The sequence below is a fragment of the Hylobates moloch genome, unplaced genomic scaffold, assembly GCF_009828535.3.
Source record: "Hylobates moloch isolate HMO894 unplaced genomic scaffold, HMol_V3 SCAFFOLD_1, whole genome shotgun sequence".
Lineage (NCBI taxonomy): Eukaryota > Metazoa > Chordata > Mammalia > Primates > Hylobatidae > Hylobates > Hylobates moloch.
Genome location: NW_026652276.1, coordinates 99,114,161 through 99,132,056, shown reverse-complemented (window position 1 = coordinate 99,132,056; position 17,896 = coordinate 99,114,161). Strand labels below are relative to the sequence as shown.

Genomic DNA, 17,896 nt, shown 5'->3' with positions numbered 1-17,896 from the left:
TCAGACTACACAGTCAATCACCAGGCTTCTGGCTTTTTGTCAATCTCTGCTGTCTTGTACAGCCTGAGATAGTCCATTCTGAGAACTGTACCCTAGATCTTGTATTGCCTGATGCCTGTCAAAGATGTAATCCATGCTGCTTAAGTGAGGTTGTGCAAACAAATCACCATATCTCCTGCAAGTTTGGATTTTGATTCAGTAGTTCGATGGTGCAGTTTGAGATTCTGCATTTCTAATAAGCTCCCAGATGCGGCTGGTGCTGCTGGTCCATGAAACACACCTTGAGTAGCAAGAGGTGATCTGTAGCTCAATATTGGTCCTTTAAGTTCCCTCAAACATATATAGAGAAAAGGTCCTAAATATTGCAAATTCTCTCAAAGTTTGTCAAGCTATATTGGAATTCTCTCAAAGTTTGTCAAGCTCTATTGTAGAAAATCACATTTTTCTTGGGGAAAAGCCTACCCCGTATTTACTTACAGATAAAGTACTTTTAGGATCATTCAACGCACACACCCATAACACTGAGTATGTAAGACAGAAATGCTCTCTCTGGAAATTACAGCAGTGCTGGTGCTGGGATGCCATGATGAGGAGTGTATGGCCCACAATCATGTAGACCTTGGGAAAACCTGGATTAAAATGATTTTGCGTCATTCTGGCCCTGTGTAAGATACATATCAGAATGAAAACCACCCCCAGTGTGACTCTGAATTGCTTTTCCATTTTTTTCTTCTTGGGATTGGAGAGCTTCACTTAGATTTCATCTAAGCTGTGATGTTGTACATTGACCTGATTTACCTAAAATGTCTTTCCTCTCCTTTCAGCTCTGTCTGATCTGGAGCTTGTGGCCCAGTCAATAATCTTCATTTTTGCTGGCTATGAAACCACCAGCAGTGTTCTTTCCTTCACTTTATATGAACTGGCCACTCACCCTGATGTCCAGCAGAAACTGCAGAAGGAGATTGATGCAGTTTTGCCCAATAAGGTGAGGAGATGACCCCTGGAGATGAAGGGAAGAGGTAAAGCCTTAGCAAAAATGCCTCCTCACCACTCCCCAGGAGAATTTTTATAAAAGGTATAATCACTGATTCTTTCACTGACACAATGTAGGAAGCCTCTGAGGAGAAAAACAAAGCGAGAAACATAGAGAATGGTTGCTACTGGCAGAAGCATAAGATGTTTGTAAAATATTGCTGGCCCTACTGGTTCATCTGCTTTCTGTTACCACAATAATGCTAAGTTAAAAAAAAAAAAAAAAAAAAAAAAGAGTGTGGAGCCAAGATGGCCAAATAGGAACAGCTCCAGTCTACAGCTCCCAGTGTGAGCGACACAGAAGACGAGTGATGTCTGCATTTCCAACTGAGGTACTGGGTGGATCTCACTGGGGATTGTGGGACAGTGGGTGCAGGACAGTGGGTGCAGTGCACCAAGCCTGAGCCAAAGCAGGGCGAGGCATCATCTCACCCGAGAAGCACAAGGGGTTGGGGAATTCCCTTTCCTAGGGGTGACAGACAGCACCTGGAAAATCGGGTCACTCCCACACCCTAATACTGTGCTTTTCAGATGGTCTTAGCAAACAGCACACCAGGAGATGATATCCCGCACCTGGCTCGGAGGGTCCTACGCCCATGGAGCCTCGCTCATTGCTAGCACAGCAGTCTGAGATCGAACTGCAAGGCGGCAGCGAGGCTAGGGGAGGGGTGCCCACCATTGCTAAGGCTTGAGTAGGTAAACAAAGCGGCCAGGAAGCTAAAACTGGGTGGAGCCCATTGCAGCTCAAGAAGGCCTGCCTGCCTCTGTAGACTCCACCTCTGGGGGCAGAGCATACCCAAACAAAAGGTAGCAGAAACTTCTGCAGACTTAAATATCCCTGTCTGACAGCTCTGAAGAGAGTAGTGGTTCTCCCAGCACACAGCTTGAGATCTGAGAACGGACAGACTGCCTCCTCAAGTGGGTCCCTGACCCCTGAGTAGCCTAACTGGGAGGCATCCCCCAGTAGGGGCAGACTCTCACCTCACACAGCTGGGTACTCCTCTGAGACAAAACTTTCAGAGGAATGATCAGGCAGCAACATTTGCTGTTCACCAATATCCACTGTTCTGCAGCCTCCGCTGCTGATATCCAGGCAAACAGGGTCTGGAGTGGACCTCTCACAAACTCCAACAGACCTGCAGTTGAGGGTCCTGACTGTTAGAAGGAAAACTAACAAACAGAAAGGACATCCACACCAAAACCCCATCTGTACATCACCATTATCAAAGACCAAAGGTAGATAAAACCACAAAGATGGGGAAAAAACAGAGCAGAAAAACTGAAAAATCTAAAAATCAGAGTGCCTCTCCTCCTCCAAAGGAACACAGCTTCTCACCAGCAATGGAACAAAGCTGGATGCAGAATGACTTTAACAAGTTGAGAGAAGAAGGCTTCAGATGATCAAACTACTCCGAGCTAAAGGAGGAAGTTCGAACCCATGGCAAAGAAGTTAAAAACCTTGAAAAAAGATTAGATGAATGGCTAACTAGAATAACCAATGCAGAGAAGTCCTTAAAGGACCTGATGGAGCTGAAGACCACAGCACGAGAACTACATGATGAATGCACAAGCCTCGGTAGCCGATTCAATCAACTGGAAGAAATGTATCAGTGATGGAAGATCAAATGAATGAAATGCAGCAAGAAGAGAATTTTAGAGGAAAAAGAATAAAAAGAAAGGAACAAAGCCTCCAAGAAATATGGGACTATGTGAAAAGACCAAATCTACGTCTGATTGGTGTACCTGAAAGTGACAGGGAGAATGGAACCAAGTTGGAAAACACTCTGCAGGATATTATCCAGGAGAACTTCCCCAATCTAGTACGGCAGGCTAACATTCAAATTCAGGAAATAGAGAGAACGCCACAAAGATACTCCTTGAGAAGAGCAACTCCAAGACACATAATTGTCAGATTCACCAAAGTTGAAATGAAGGAAAAAATGTTAATTGCAGCCAGAGAGAAAGGTCGGGTTACCCACACATGGAAACCCATCAGACTAAGAGCTGATCTCTCGGCAGAAACTCTACAAGCCAGAAGAGAGTAGGGGCCAATATTCAACATTCTTAAAGAAAAGAATTTTCAACCCAGAATTTCATATCCAGCCAAACTAAGCTTCATAAGTGAAGGAGAAATAAAATACTTTACAGACAAGCAAATGCTGAGAGATTTTGTCACCACCAGGCCTGCCCTAAAAGAGCTCCTGAAGGAAGCACTAAACATGGAAAGGAACAACTGGTATCAGTCACTGCAAAAACATGCCAAATTGTAAAGACCATTGAGGCTAGCAAGAAACCGCATCAACTAACAAGCAAAATAACCAGCTAACATCATAATGACAGGATCAAATTCACACATAAAAATATTAACCTTAAATGTAAATGGGCTAAATGCTCCAGTTAAAAGACACAGACTGGCAAATTGGACAAAGAGTCAAGACCCATTGGTGTGCTGTATTCAGGAAACCCATCTCATGTGCAAAGACACATATAGGCTCAAAATAAAGGGATGGAGGAAGATCTACCAAGCAAAAGGAAAACAAAAAAAGGCAGGGGTTGCAATCCTAGTCTCTGATATAACAGACTTTAAACCAACAAAGATCAAAAGAGACAAAGAAGGCCATTATATAAAGGTAAAGGGATCAATTCAAGAAGAAGAGCTAACTATCCTAAATATATATGCACCCAATACAGGAGCACCCAGATTCATAAAGCAAGTCCTTAGAGACATATAAAGAGACTTAGACTCCCACACAATAATAATGGGAGACTTTGACACCCCACTGTCAACATTAGACAGATCAACAGGACAGAAATTTAACAAGGATATCCAGGAACTGAACTCAGCTCTGCACCAAGCGGACCTAATAGACATCTACAGAACTCTCGACCCCAAATCAACAGCATATACATTCTTTTCAGCACCACACCACACCTATTCCAAAACATACTTGGAAGTAAAGCACACCTCAGCAAATATAAAAGAACAGAAATTATAACAAACTGTCTCTCAGACCACAGTGCAACCAAACTAGAACTCAGGATTAAGAAACTCACTCAAAACCGCTCAACTACATGGAAACTGAACAACCTGCTCCTGAATGACTACTGGGTACATAACAAAATGAAGGCAGAAATAAAGATGTTCTTTGAAACCAATGAGAACAAAGACACAACATACCAGAATCTCTGGGATACATTCAAAGCAGTGTGTAGAGGGAAATTTATAGCACTAAATGCCCATAAGAGAAAGCAGGAAAGATCTAAAATTGACGCCCTAACATCACAATTAAAAGAACTAGAGAAGCAAGAGCAAACACATTCAAAAGCTAGCAGAAGGCAAGAAATAACTAAGATCAGAACAGAACTGAAGGAAATAGAGACACAAAAAAACCCTTCAAAAAATCAACGAATCCAGGAGCTGGTTTATTGAAAAGACCAACAAAATTGATAGACCACTAGCAAGCCTAATAAAGAAGAAAAGAGAGAAGAATCAAATAGATGCAATAAGAAATGATAACGGGGATATCACCACCCATCCCACAGAAATACAAACTACCATCAGAGAATACTATAAACACCTTTACGCAAATAAACTAGAAAATCTGGAAGAAATGGATAAATTCCTCGACACATACACTCTCCCAAAACTAAACCAGGAAGAAGTTGAATCTCTGAATAGACCAATAACAGGCTCTGAAATTGAGGCAATAATTAATAGCTTACCAACCAAAAAAAAGTCCAGGACCAGACGGATTCACAGCCTAATTCTACCAGAGGTACAAGGAGGAGCTGGTACCATTCTTTCTGAAACTATTCCAATCAATAGAAAAAGAGGGAATCCTCCCTAATTCATTTTATGAGGCCAGCATCATCCTGATACCAAAGTCTGGCAGAGACACAACAAAAAAAGGGAATTTTAGACCAACGTCCCTAATGAACATCGATGCAAAAATCCTCAATAAAATACTGGCAAACTGAATCCAACAGCACATCAAAAAGCTTATCCACCATGATCAAGTGGGCTTCATCCCTGGGATGCAAGGCTGGTTCAACATATGCAAATCAATACACGTAATCCAGCATATAAACAGAACAAAAGACAAAAACCACATGATTATCTCAATAGATGCAGAAAAGGCCTTTGACAAAATTCAACAACCCTTCATGCTAAAAACTCTCAATAAATTAGGTATTGATGGGACACATCTCAAAATAATAAGAGCTATGTATGACAAACCCACAGCCAATATCATACTGAATGGACAAAAACTAGAAGCATTCCCTTTGAAAACTGGCACAAGACAGGGATGCCCTCTCTCACCACTCCTAGTCAACATAGTGTTGGAAGTTCTGGCCAGGACAATCAGGCAGGAGAAACAAATAAAGGATATTCAATTAGGAAAAGAGGAAATCAAATTGTCCCTGTTTGCAGATGACATGATTGTATATCTAGAAAACCCCACCGTCTCAGCCCAAAATCTCCTTAAGCTGATAAGCAACTTCAGCAAAGTCTCAGGATACAAAATCAATGTGCAAAAATCACAAGCATTCTTATACACCAATAACAGACAAACAGAGAGCCAAGTCATGAGTGAACACCCATTCACAATTGGTTCAAAGAGAATAAAATACCTAGGAATCCAACTTACAAGGGATGTGAAGGACCTCTTCAAGGAGAATTACAAACCACTGCTCAATGAAATAAAAGAGGATACAAACAAATGGAAGAACATTCCATGCTCATGGGTAGGAAGAATCAATATTGTGAAAATGGCCATACTGCCCAAGGTAATTTATAGATCCAGTGCCATCCCCATCAAGCTACCAATGACTTTCTTCACAGAATTGGAAAAAGCTACTTTAAAGTTCATATGGAGCCAAAAAAGAGCCTGCATTGCCAAGTCAATCCTAAGCCAAAAGAACAAAGCTGGAGGCATCACGCTACCTGACTTCAAACTATACTACAAGGCTACAGTAACCAAAACAGCATGGTACTGGTACCAAAACAGAGATATAGACCAATGGAATAGAACAGAGCCCTCGGAAATAATGCCACGTATCTACAACTATCTGATCTTTGACAAACTGGACAAAAACAAACAATGGGGAAAGGATTCCCTATTTAATAAATGGTGCTGGGAAAACTGGCTAGCCATATGTAGAAAGCTGAAACTGGATCCCTTACTTACACCTAAAATTAATTCAAGATAAATTAAACATTTAAATGTTAGACCTAAAACCATAAAAACCCTAGAAGAAAACCTAGGCAATACCATTCAGGACATAGGCATGGGCAAGGACTTCATGTCTAAAATACCAAAAGCAATGGCAACAAAAGCCAAAATTGACAAATAGGATCTAATTAAACTAAAGAGCTTCTGCACAGCAAAAGAAACTACCATCAGAGTGAACAGGCAACCTACAGAATGGGAGAAAATTTTTGCCACCTACTCATCTGACAAAGCGCTAATATCCAGAATCTACAATGAACTCAAACAAATTTACAAGAAAAAAAACAACCCTATCAACAAGTGGGCGAAGGATATGAATAGACACTTCTCAAAAGAAGACATTTATGCAGCCAACAGATATGTGAAAAAATGCTCATCATCACTGGCCATCAGAGAAATGCAAATCAAAACCACAATGAGATACCATCTCACATCAATTAGAATGGTGATCATTAAAAAGTCAGGAAACAACAGGTGCTGGAGAGGATGTGGAGAAACAGGAACACTTTTACACTGTTGGGACTGTAAACTAGTTCAACCGTTGTGGAAGTCGGTGTGGCGATTCCTCAGGGATCTAGACCAAGAAATACCATTTGACCCAGCCTTCCCATTACTGGTTATATACCCAAAGGATTATAAATCATGCTGCTGTAAAGACACATGCACACGTATGTTTATTGCAGCACTATTCACAATAGCAAAGACTTGGAACCAACCCAAATGTCCAACAACGATAGACTGGATTAAGAAAATGTGGCACATATACACCATGGAATACTATGCAGCCACAAAAAATGATGAGTTCATGTCCTTTGTAGGGACATGGACGAAGCTGGAAACCATCATTCTCAGCAAACCATTGCAAGGACAAAAAACCAAACACTGCATGTTCTCACTCATAGGTGGGAATTGAACAATGAGAACACATGGACACAGGAAGGGGAACATCAGACACTGGGGCCTGTTGTGGGGTAGGGGCAGGGGGGAGGGATAGCATTAGGAAATATACCTAATGTTAAATGACGAGTTAATGGGTGCAGCACACCAACACGGCACGTGTATATATATGTAACAAACTTGCATGTTGTGCACATGTACCCTAAAACTTAAAGTATATTAAAAAAAAAAATCCAAAAACCTCAGTGGCATCTAATGATAAGCATTTATTGCTCACAAGACCGGATAGTGAGCTCTGCTGATACTGACTGGACTCACTCTGGTCTGGCTGTGGTCTGATGGAGCCTCGCCCTGGGGGCGCGATGCAGGCTGACTCAGCTCTCCCCACACCTGTCTCATGTTCCAGTCAGGTAGCCACTGGCAAAGAAGCCAAGCTAGGAACCAGGGTATCTGACTCCTGAGCTAAACTCTAACCCTCTACAATATTGCCTCCGAAATATAACACCAAGTGCTAGGTACGTATCATCCACAGTTTTCAGACTTCTGCCCAAACTGGGATTCTTTTTGGTGTGAAGAGAACTGGCCTGTGGGGCTGACCCTGGTGTGGCAGTGAGGCAGACACAAAGGGATGTTTACATCCAGCCCTGAATGTTACAGTCCAGCCCTGAAGCAACAACTAGGAGACTGTTCCGAAAGGAGGGGATGGGGCTGAGTGTGGGGTTCTATTCTCTTCATAACTTTAACTAGAACTCAAATTGTGTACCTTGGTAGCATCCAATCGTAAATTTATTTTGTCGTATTTGTGATAGAAAGGAAAAAGTTTCTCCTCAAATTTATTTATTTATTTGTTTATTTATTTATTTGAGACAGGGTCTGACTCTACAACCCAAGCTGCAGGGCAGTGGTGCAATCTCAGCTCACTGCAAACTCTGCCTGCCAGGCTCAAGCCATCCTCCCGCCTCTGCCTCCTGAGTAGATGGAACTACAGGCGCATGCCACCACACCCAGTTAGTTTTTGTATTTTTTGTATAGATGGGTTTTCACCATGTTGCCCAAGCTGGTCTGAAACTCCTCAAAAGAGTTACCAAGCAGGACTCTGCAACCAATAATCCTTGTGTGAAGAGGATATTTGCTCTTTTCCCTGTTTTTCTTTCTTGGTACAGATGTGTGACCTCTTTTTGAAAGGTGATAGTGACTTTGGTGTATTTTATTTGGTGGTAATGGTCATAGCCCATTAATCACACTTCTTCCCATGAGAAAGAAAAACCACTACATGGTCATGCTAAGGATTTCAGTCCCTGGGGTGAGGATGGTCCTGAATATCTCCTACATTCATAACTCCTCCACACATCTCAGTAGGTCACTGAGCACATCAATGGACATGACAGTTATTAAAATACTTCATGAATACTATGATCATTTACCAGTATGGGTTATTCTCTGGAGCTTCTAATACTTCAGTAGTACTGCATGGACTCAGTTGAGAGTTAATTCAAAATCTCAAATTACCCAAATTTGTTTCTTTCTTTCCAGGCACCACCTACCTATGATGCCGTGGTACAGATGGAGTACCTTGACATGGTGGTGAATGAAACACTCAGATTATTCCCAATTGCTATTAGACTTGAGAGGACCTGCAAGAAAGATGTTGAAATCAATGGGGTATTAATTCCCAAAGGGGCAATGGTGGTGATTCCAACCTATGCTCTTCACCATGACCCAAAGTACTGGACAGAGCCTGAGGAGTTCCGCCCTGAAAGGTACAAGGCTCCAGGGAAATGGAGCTCACCCTGAACCAGGCTGGTTCAAGCATATTCTGCCTCTCTTAATCTACATGACAATCGTGTGGTTGTACAATCATTTGCTTGTAAGTCTTTTTATCACAAAAAAAGTGGTAATTATCAAACTTTACAAGCCACAGACTAGAAAAAATGAAACCACAGCCATCCACAGTCCCAGCACAAGATGAAGGTCATCAATTATGTCCCTGTGGGCATTTTTCTATGCCTGTATAGATTTTTTAAAACTAGAATGGTATCACTTTTTATTTGGTTTGAATTGCTGCTTACTTAACAGGAAACTATCCAATGACATATACTACTATAAATATATATATATGTATATATTGCATATGCCATAAACCATTTAACCATGATGTTATTTCAGGTGTATAGGCTTTTTATTCCTTTCTGTTTTTTCTATGCTGTGCCCTTTAGCTCTCTGAATTTAACAGCAACTTTAAAACATGCTTCCACATTCCATTTGCTTTCAATGTTACTTGCTATTTCCTCTATGGTAATTATAAGAGTGCAGGCTGAGGTCTTGAGAAGTCCTCATCCCTAACAGTTTAAGCCACTTCACTGAAGACACAAGACAGCACAGGTCCTGTCTGTGGCTGCAGTCCTGTGCAGTTCCCTTATACTCTCAGTAGACATCTCACACACTCCTCCTTGGAGGTGTCTTGAGCATGCTCTTCTGGGAATTCAGGGACAAGGTCAGGCCTTAGGCACAGCATATGGTTGGTGTTTTCCCATTATTGTATTATTAAGCAAAATTTAGAATGAAATTTTTAGGGTACTGGCTGGTGATTTAGGATGCTTGGGATCTAGACTTTCATTAGCCCCTACCTGCAAGTTTGCTGATGGGAGGAACCTTGTCTTGTTGGTCATGGTGTCCCTAGTGCTAGCATGGAGTCTGCACATAATACTTGTTCACAGAGTAAGTCAGAGCTGACCAAGTTCTCTGTTTTCTGGAGTAGAGGACTTCTATGTTTCCTGCAAGCTCAGCACTTCCTCCTGTGGCTACACTAATACGAAATCAGAGATCACTCGCTGTACTTCACTTTGAATCACTCGGTCACCAAAAAGATAGTACTTGCCATGTTTCAGGAACTTGGCCAGGCAGGGAGAAATAAATATGATTTATATAAATCTAAATCATATGATTTATATAAATCTAAATCATATGATTTATATAAATCTAAATCATATGATTTATATAAATCTAAATCATATGATTTATATAAATCTAAATCATGATTTATATAAATCTAAATTATAGGATTTATATAAATCCATAAATCCATGATTTATATAAATCCATAAATCCATGATTTATATAAATCCATAAATCCATGATATATATGTATATGTGTGTGTGTATATATATATTAGAGAATGTCTGACATATACACAAGTATATTGTATAGACACCAGCCTACAGAATAGTTTTTGTGCATCTCCATATATCTATCACTGGTTCCAACAGCCATCAATCCATGTTAGCTGCCCCATCCAAATGCCACCACCACCCTCCTCCTGACTATCATGTTATTTTGAAGCAATAGCCTGTAAATATTTCAGAATGCTCTCCAAAATATAAAGACTCTTGTAAAAACATATAACAATGCCATTATTACTTTCCTTGAATCAACGTTTTTTCCTTACTATAATCAAATATTTAGAAATCAAATTTGAATTAAACATGGGTCAATCTTCAAAGAATTTATAGCCTAATGGAACAGATCAAGGAAAGCAGTGATGACACTACAGTAGGGTAGCATCATATGCCCATGTAATTTATTCGACTTAAACTATCCTGTAAGGGTGTGGGGGAGAAAGAGAGGAAGAGATGGAGAGAAGAACAAGGAAGAGAAGGAGGAGAAGGAAGCAGAGGAGAAGGTAGACGGGGAAGGTGGAGAGGAGGAGGGGGGAATTAGAAAAAAAGAGATGACAGGAGAAGGAAAGGGAAAAATAACAACTTGAAATAGCACAAGACATTTTCTCCTTCTCCTTTCTCAATGAGCATGTGACCAACATAAGTGTGAGTTGAGGCAGGAATCTACTTTTCCATCCATCAGTCTTATCACTTATGTGCCTTTTATAGTGTGAACACATCACCACCCTGAATACAATTTTAGTGTTTAGAGATAAATATTATTTGCAACAATATTCATCTCATCTCAAGAAACACTCTTATAGGGTATGGAGAATGGAAAGGACCTGTAGGTTACGATTATTATAACGAAATAACCAAAGCAGGATTTCAATGACCAGCCCACAAAAGTATCCTGTGTACTACTGGTTGGGAGGTGGAGGGGGGTGGTTCTTAAGTAAGAACCCCTAACATGTAACTCTGTGGTTTTCATGTTTCATTAACTTTTTAATCTACCAATATGGAACTAGGTTCAGTAAGAAGAAGGACAGCATAGATCCTTACATATACACACCCTTTGGAACTGGACCCAGAAACTGCATTGGCATGAGGTTTGCTCTCATGAACATGAAACTTGCTCTAATCAGAGTCCTTCAGAACTTCTCCTTCAAACCTTGTAAAGAAACACAGGTCAGTACACTTTCTGACGTTTTATTAAGAATTTTTTTAACTGGAGGGTATATATTTTTTAAAAGAATATGCATGTTTATCTTTTAATAATTCATTCTATGGGCCAAAGAACCTATTTGGATCCATCTTTGATCATTAAGGATGCTTCAGTTCTGGACTTCGAAACCTGTAGCATTAAGAACATCACGTAAAGTCAATGCAGATTAGCATGACATGATTATGTGCAGTCTCTTTGAACCTGAGTAAGTTTAAATTCAGTTTCAAGTCAACTGGAAAGAAGAAGTGTTTTGCACAATCATTAAGTGCAATGATTACCTGGCTGTGACTTAAATGGTGTTCTCCATCACCAGAACCTGCAGAAGCTCTCTCATGACAGTGGTTCTCAACCACTAGCTGTATATTGGAATCACCAGGGAGCTTTAAAAATTCATGATGCCTGTGACATCTCAGAAATTCTTAACTAATTAACCCAAAGCGTGACTGGTTCTGTTACACTGTCAGGTGTACCCCGATCAGTTCTCACGTGAAGCAAAGGTGGAGAATGATTAATTTCAGGCATTTCTGGTGGATATGAAGGACTACCATAGAGCAGGGCTATCCTTACTGCTTGACCTTACATTCCAGGTGATACATTTATAGGAAGATTTAGAATCTTTTCTCTGAAGAAGTTGAAGAACAGATGTCATTGATTCATATTAAGCAACAGCCTATAAGTCTTATTTCCAGGACCGGTGCATTTAATATGCAACTCTACCCCTTAAGTACACTTTGTGCTTGGGAGAGGAGGAGGATGGAGATGGTTGCCATCTTATCTATGGCTTCAGGGCAGCTGTGTAGCTTTCCTATGTGTGTATTCAGGCAGGAGGCTCAGCCCTGAGAGAAAGTGGGCCTCTGGCACACCTGGGACAGGAAAGATATTCCCTGGCAAGCTCTCAGGCATCTCAGGCTGGTGCTTCTTTGTATCCATGGCAACTTGCTTTCCCCTCACTGAACTGAGATCAGAATGTTACTCTGTTGGTGGCTCCCTCAACAGCGAAGGGGCGACTCAGTGACAATAGTGCTAGAAGTATGAATCAAAACACTGTACAACTTGAGAACTTCCCCGTTTGCACTACGCTTGGAAGCCAGAGGAGATGTTAAAAAGCAAAGAATAATTCTTTCTGAAGACCTTTCCCATCATTGCACTTGATGGGTTCAACTGGGAGGGGTTACTAGACTCTGGAAGTTGAAAACTGCCCACATAATTAAACTGTACAACAACTACTCAGGATTACCTTGCAAGTTTTAACCTATAAAAATTTAACTTTATATGGCACTTCCAAAATAGTTTGCCATAATACCTACTAATCTAGATTTAATTTTTAAAACTCATCCTTTTTACTTAAGATTTAAATTAAAAAAAAAAAAAAAACAAGTCCACAAGAATTTGTCTCAGGCCTGGCACAGAGTCGGTGCTCCATAAATATTTTGTTAAATGATGGATGGTGAGTGCTTTTACTATCCAGTCTTTACCCAGCTTATAGATTAAGTATGAAGAATCCAAGATACATGGTGTTGAGAGTCGTTTTTATATGCTTGCAAAGCATTTTTGTCATTCATGTATTTTTTCTACTTTGCTTCCATCTTTTCTTCTCTCACTTCATTTATTAATTCTCCATATGCTTGTTTAACTATTGTAGATCCCCTTGAAATTAGGCATGCAAGGACTTCTTCAACCAGAAAAGCCCATTGTTCTAAAGGTTGATTCAAGAGATGGAACCCTAAGTGGAGAATGAGTTATTCTAAGGACTTCTACTCTGTTCTTCAAGAAAGCTGCACCCCAGAACACCAAAGATTTCAATTTACTTTGTCAATAAAACCTTGAAATAAAGATGGGCTTAATCTAGTGTACTGCATGAGTAGTTGGTGATTTTGTACATTCATTGAGCTCTCCCAGTGTCTGTGTAGAGTGTTGTGCATTATGTAATATAAAGGAGGTGACCAGATAAGTGACAGATAGGTAGACTCAGCTTCTCTGCTTCTCATAGGACTATCTCTACCCACCTCTAGTTAGCATTGTCAACTCCTCCTGAGCTCTCATCAGAGAATAAATATTTCTCAACAATTTGATCCATAATTTTTAAGAAAAATAAGAATTATCATGATGACTCTAATAGTGACATTTATATCACATGTTTTATTTGTAATATTCTATAATAAATTTTATATTAAGCGAAGTGATAAAATCCCCTTTACAAAAATATTACCTGATGCCGTCCTGCACACTAAGAGAAATCTATAGAACTGAATGACTGAATACCAGCAAATAAACATTATTTATCGTTGTAATCACTGTTGGTGTGGGGCCTTTGTCAGAATTCCAATTTGATTATTAACATAGGTGAGAGTTAATCTACTGTGACTTTGCCCATTGTTTGGAGAGAATATTCAGTTTCATTCTGCCTTCTTTGAAGAACATATTTTTTGTAACACTCAACGAAGCACTTATCATATTAGTTATGATTTATTTTTATCTCATCTCCCCTGACATTTCTGGAACACAGGAAACATGTTTTCTTATACGTCTTGCATTCCATCTTCACCTCCCAATTGTCTTAATGCAATGAACACTGAATAAAAAATGGTCAGTTGGTCAGTTGACTGGGCAGCATGTCTAAAAGCACTATTCATTTTCCTTTTTTATTCTTTCCTTTCCCCTCCTTTTCTGAATACTAAAGCCATTAGGTGGGTTGCAGCCATGTGGTAGCCACACATTAAGGTGGAGGAGAGAGTCATGGTGGCTCCAAGTCAAATTCCAAGTGTGCTGGGGAAGGCGTCCACATGGAGGGGCAGCCTGACCTGGAAGCGGGAGCCCAAGCAATCAGAGAAGGGGTCCACATAAAGGTGTGGCCTTCAAGAGCAGCCAGAGCCTAAATAGGGCCTGGAGAACCCATATGAGGTAAGGAGGGCATCCATGAGTGGGAAGGGATGGGTGAGAGTTGGCTACATAAAAGGGATTGATCACATAAGTAAATAAAGTATACTGGAAGCCAGGTGTGTCACTTTTGCAGAAAAGAGTCATAGATTCAGAAAGGGAGGAAGCTAGCATGAATCCTATGGCATTAGATTGGAATGGATGGATCAGTGTACATTCATACTTTTCTAGATAGATGGATAGATAGACAGATGATAGATAGGTAATAGTTGATAATTAGATGTAAATATAAGTGTATGTGTAAACATGCATGCGTGTGTGTGTGTGTGTGTGTGTGTATAAAACATATATTCCCTACTCCTCTCCACTAATAGGGCTAGATAACAATGGCATTTCAATAACAATGAATACACTTAGTGCCTAGATCTTGGCTTATGAATATCATTTTCCACTGAAGGGAACCAGAGCTTGTTAGAGAAATGGCTGATGCCAGGGCTAGGACTAAGAATGTTCAAGATGAGCCCAGGATACTTTTTGTGCCAGGAAGTAAGAAAACGCTCAAATGGTTTCTAAATAGTATTTGGAAATTATTTCTAAATGGTATTTCCATATGACTTCCAAACAATATTTTAAAAACCTGAAGACTCCACCAAAGAACTATTAGAACTGATAAACAAATTCAGTAAAGTTGCAGGATACAAAATCAACGTACAAAATTGGTGGCATTTCTATATGCCAGCAGGGAACAATCTGAAATAAAATCAATAGCCGCAAATAAAATTAAATACCTAGGAATTAAGTTAATCAAAGAAGTGAAAGATCTCTACAATGAAAACTATAAAACACTGATAAAAGAAATTGAAGAGGACACAAAAACACAGAAAGATATTCCATGTTTATATATTTCAAGAATCAATATTGTTAAAAATGTCCACACTACCCAAAGCAATATATGGATTCAATGCAATCCCTATCAAAATACCAATGACATTCTTCACAGAAATATTTTTTTTAATCCTAAAATTTGTGTGGATCCACGAAAGACCAAGAATAGCCAAAGCTATCATCAACAGAAAGAACAAAACTGGAGGAATCACATTTACCTGACTTCAAAGTATACTACAGAGCTACAGTAACCAAAACAGCATGGTACTGGTATAAAAACAGACACATAGACCAGTGGAACAGAATAGAGACCCCAGCAACAAAGCTACACATCTACAGTGAACTCATTTTTGACAAAGGTGCCAAGAACACAGACTGGGGAAAAGAAATGCAAACTATGCATCCAACAAAGGTCTAATAGCCAACATCTATAAAGAACTTAAATTTACAAGAAAAAAACATTTAAAAATGGGCAACAGACATGAACAGACATTTTTCAAAAGAAGACATACATATGGCTGACAATCATATAAAAAAAAAGCTTAACATCACTGATTACTAGAGAAGTGCAAATCAAAACCACAATAAGATACCATCTAACACCAGTCAGAATGGCTATTATTAAAAGTCAAAAAATAACAGGTGTTCGCAAGGTTGTGGAGTAAAATAAACACTTATACACTGTTGGTGGGAGTGTGAATTAGTTCAACCATTATGGAAAATAGTGTGGCAATTCCTCAAAGATCTAAGGACAGAAACACCATTTGGCCCAGCAATCCCATTACTGGGTATATATCCAAAGGAATATAAATCATAAAGACACATGCACACATATGTTCACTGCAGTACTACTCACAATAGCAAAGATATGAAATCAACTAAATACCCATCAATGATGGACTGAATAAAGAAAATGTGGTACATATACACCATGGAATACTATGCAAACTTAAAAAGGAATGAGATCAGCCAAGTGTAGTGGCTCTCGCCTGTAATCCCAGCACTTTCAGAAGCCAAGGTGGGCAGATCACGAGGTCAGGAGATTGAGACTATCCTGGCCAACATGGTGAAACCCTATCTCTACTAAAAATACAAAAATTAGCTGCATGTGGTGGCACGTGCCTGTAATCTCAGCTACTCGGGAGGCTGAGGCATGAGAATCACTTGAACCCAGGAGGCGGAGGTTGCAGTAAGCCAAGATCACGCCATTGCACTCCAGCCTGGCAACAGAGCAAGACCATCCTCACATTCTGAAGTGAACCTAGCTCTGGGGCCAGGCTTGATCGTCCTCCTCAAAGCCGGCCCGCTCCTGGCCTTGGCTCCTGCTGGGTGGGCTTCTGTGGCTCCAGGCACTTGCCTCAGGAATGTCTGCAGTGAAGGTCTCATGTCTGACCCTCCTGACCTCCTGAGCTGAACTCAACCTGTCCCACTATGTGTTCTCTTTTTTCAAATAAAGAAAGGTCTGTTACACACATGGAAAGGAAAGAAAGGAGACCAGACCTGGCATTGCTTCTCTGTGAGTGAAAAACATGCAGGAAATTGGCTATCATAATCCTTAGGAATGTGCTTCTCCACTCATTGACTTGGGAAAGGAGACAAATGAAGAAAGGCCTCATAAAAATGAGTTCATGGTGGGAGAAGTTATATGCAGTTTCCTATCAATTACAGTAATACTCAGGCTACAAAGGGTGTGGAGGAGGAAAAAGAATTACTCAGAGGGTCACAACAACTGCCTTCTAGGCCAAGTCCCTCTCATTTCTAGCCACTGACTCTGCTCCAGTCAGTCTGAAATTCCCCACTCTACCAAATACACCATGCTTTTAGTCCCCCTCATGCTGTTCAGGCAGCCCAACATGCCTATTTCTATCTATAAAATTCTACTTGTCCTTCAAGGCTGAGATCAAATATCATGCTCTTCATGAAGCCTCCAGTGTCCCAGGCCAGAAGAAGGTCTTCCTTCCCCTCCAGAGCTCCCCAGAATGCAAATTCTGTGAGAGCCCTTTTCATGCTCTGCTTGGCATCAGTCAAGTGCACCCCAAATGCTACCCCAAACAGGACTGTTTGTTCTTAAGTTGTATAAAAGATCCTGTTTATCTAAATAACCCCATCCACAGAAGAATCTATCACAGCACCTGGTGTAAAACAATGACTCAGTACAAGTGTGCTGCTATAGCTAATGATGGTGATGGTGACAATGATGACAAGGACAATGACAGCAAACACTGGAGAAAGAACACTGATGACCTTCTCCCAGAGATTTTGCCTTAACCCATTCCCTTTGTCTCCTTGATCCTGATCCCATCCAAAGAAAAAGAATTAAGTGTGTGCTTGGTCAGAGTCCCAGGATCTCACTGGCCCCTATTTTATGAAGGGTAGTGTGCCTCACAGGGTCAGCATCTGAGATGAAGCTTCCTTCCTTCTAGCCTGGCCCTGAACAGTCTTCTGCTCATGCATCCTCTTGGAGTCCGCATTTGGTATCTGGTCTCCAATCTCCCTCCTGCACAGTGTGCCTGAACCCACAGGTCTTCAACTCAGATGTGGGGCTGAGAGCGGGGAACAAGGCAAGCCTACACGATCTCGCAACTCCCTTCCC

General features: G+C 40.6%; 2 protein-coding genes across 2 annotated transcripts in view; one reads left to right on the top strand and one right to left on the bottom strand.

The window, feature by feature from the left end:
* The window catches only part of LOC116810915 (cytochrome P450 3A5), a 32,227-nt gene extending 18,561 nt beyond the window's left edge, over nucleotides 1–13,666 (top strand). The window contains exons 10-13 of the mRNA XM_032755999.2: nucleotides 825–985; nucleotides 8,694–8,920; nucleotides 11,345–11,504; nucleotides 13,184–13,666. Coding sequence (XP_032611890.1) covers nucleotides 825–985; nucleotides 8,694–8,920; nucleotides 11,345–11,504; nucleotides 13,184–13,279 — 644 coding nt within the window. The 3' untranslated portion in view covers nucleotides 13,280–13,666. The remainder of the gene's footprint in view (nucleotides 1–824; nucleotides 986–8,693; nucleotides 8,921–11,344; nucleotides 11,505–13,183) is intronic.
* Nucleotides 13,667–13,915: 249 nt separating this feature from the next.
* The window catches only part of ZSCAN25 (zinc finger and SCAN domain containing 25), a 31,638-nt gene continuing 27,657 nt past the window's right edge, over nucleotides 13,916–17,896 (bottom strand). Inside the window, exon 7 of the mRNA XM_058443180.1 lies at nucleotides 13,916–14,113. Within this exon, the coding sequence (XP_058299163.1) occupies nucleotides 14,061–14,113 (53 nt within the window). The 3' untranslated portion in view covers nucleotides 13,916–14,060. The remainder of the gene's footprint in view (nucleotides 14,114–17,896) is intronic.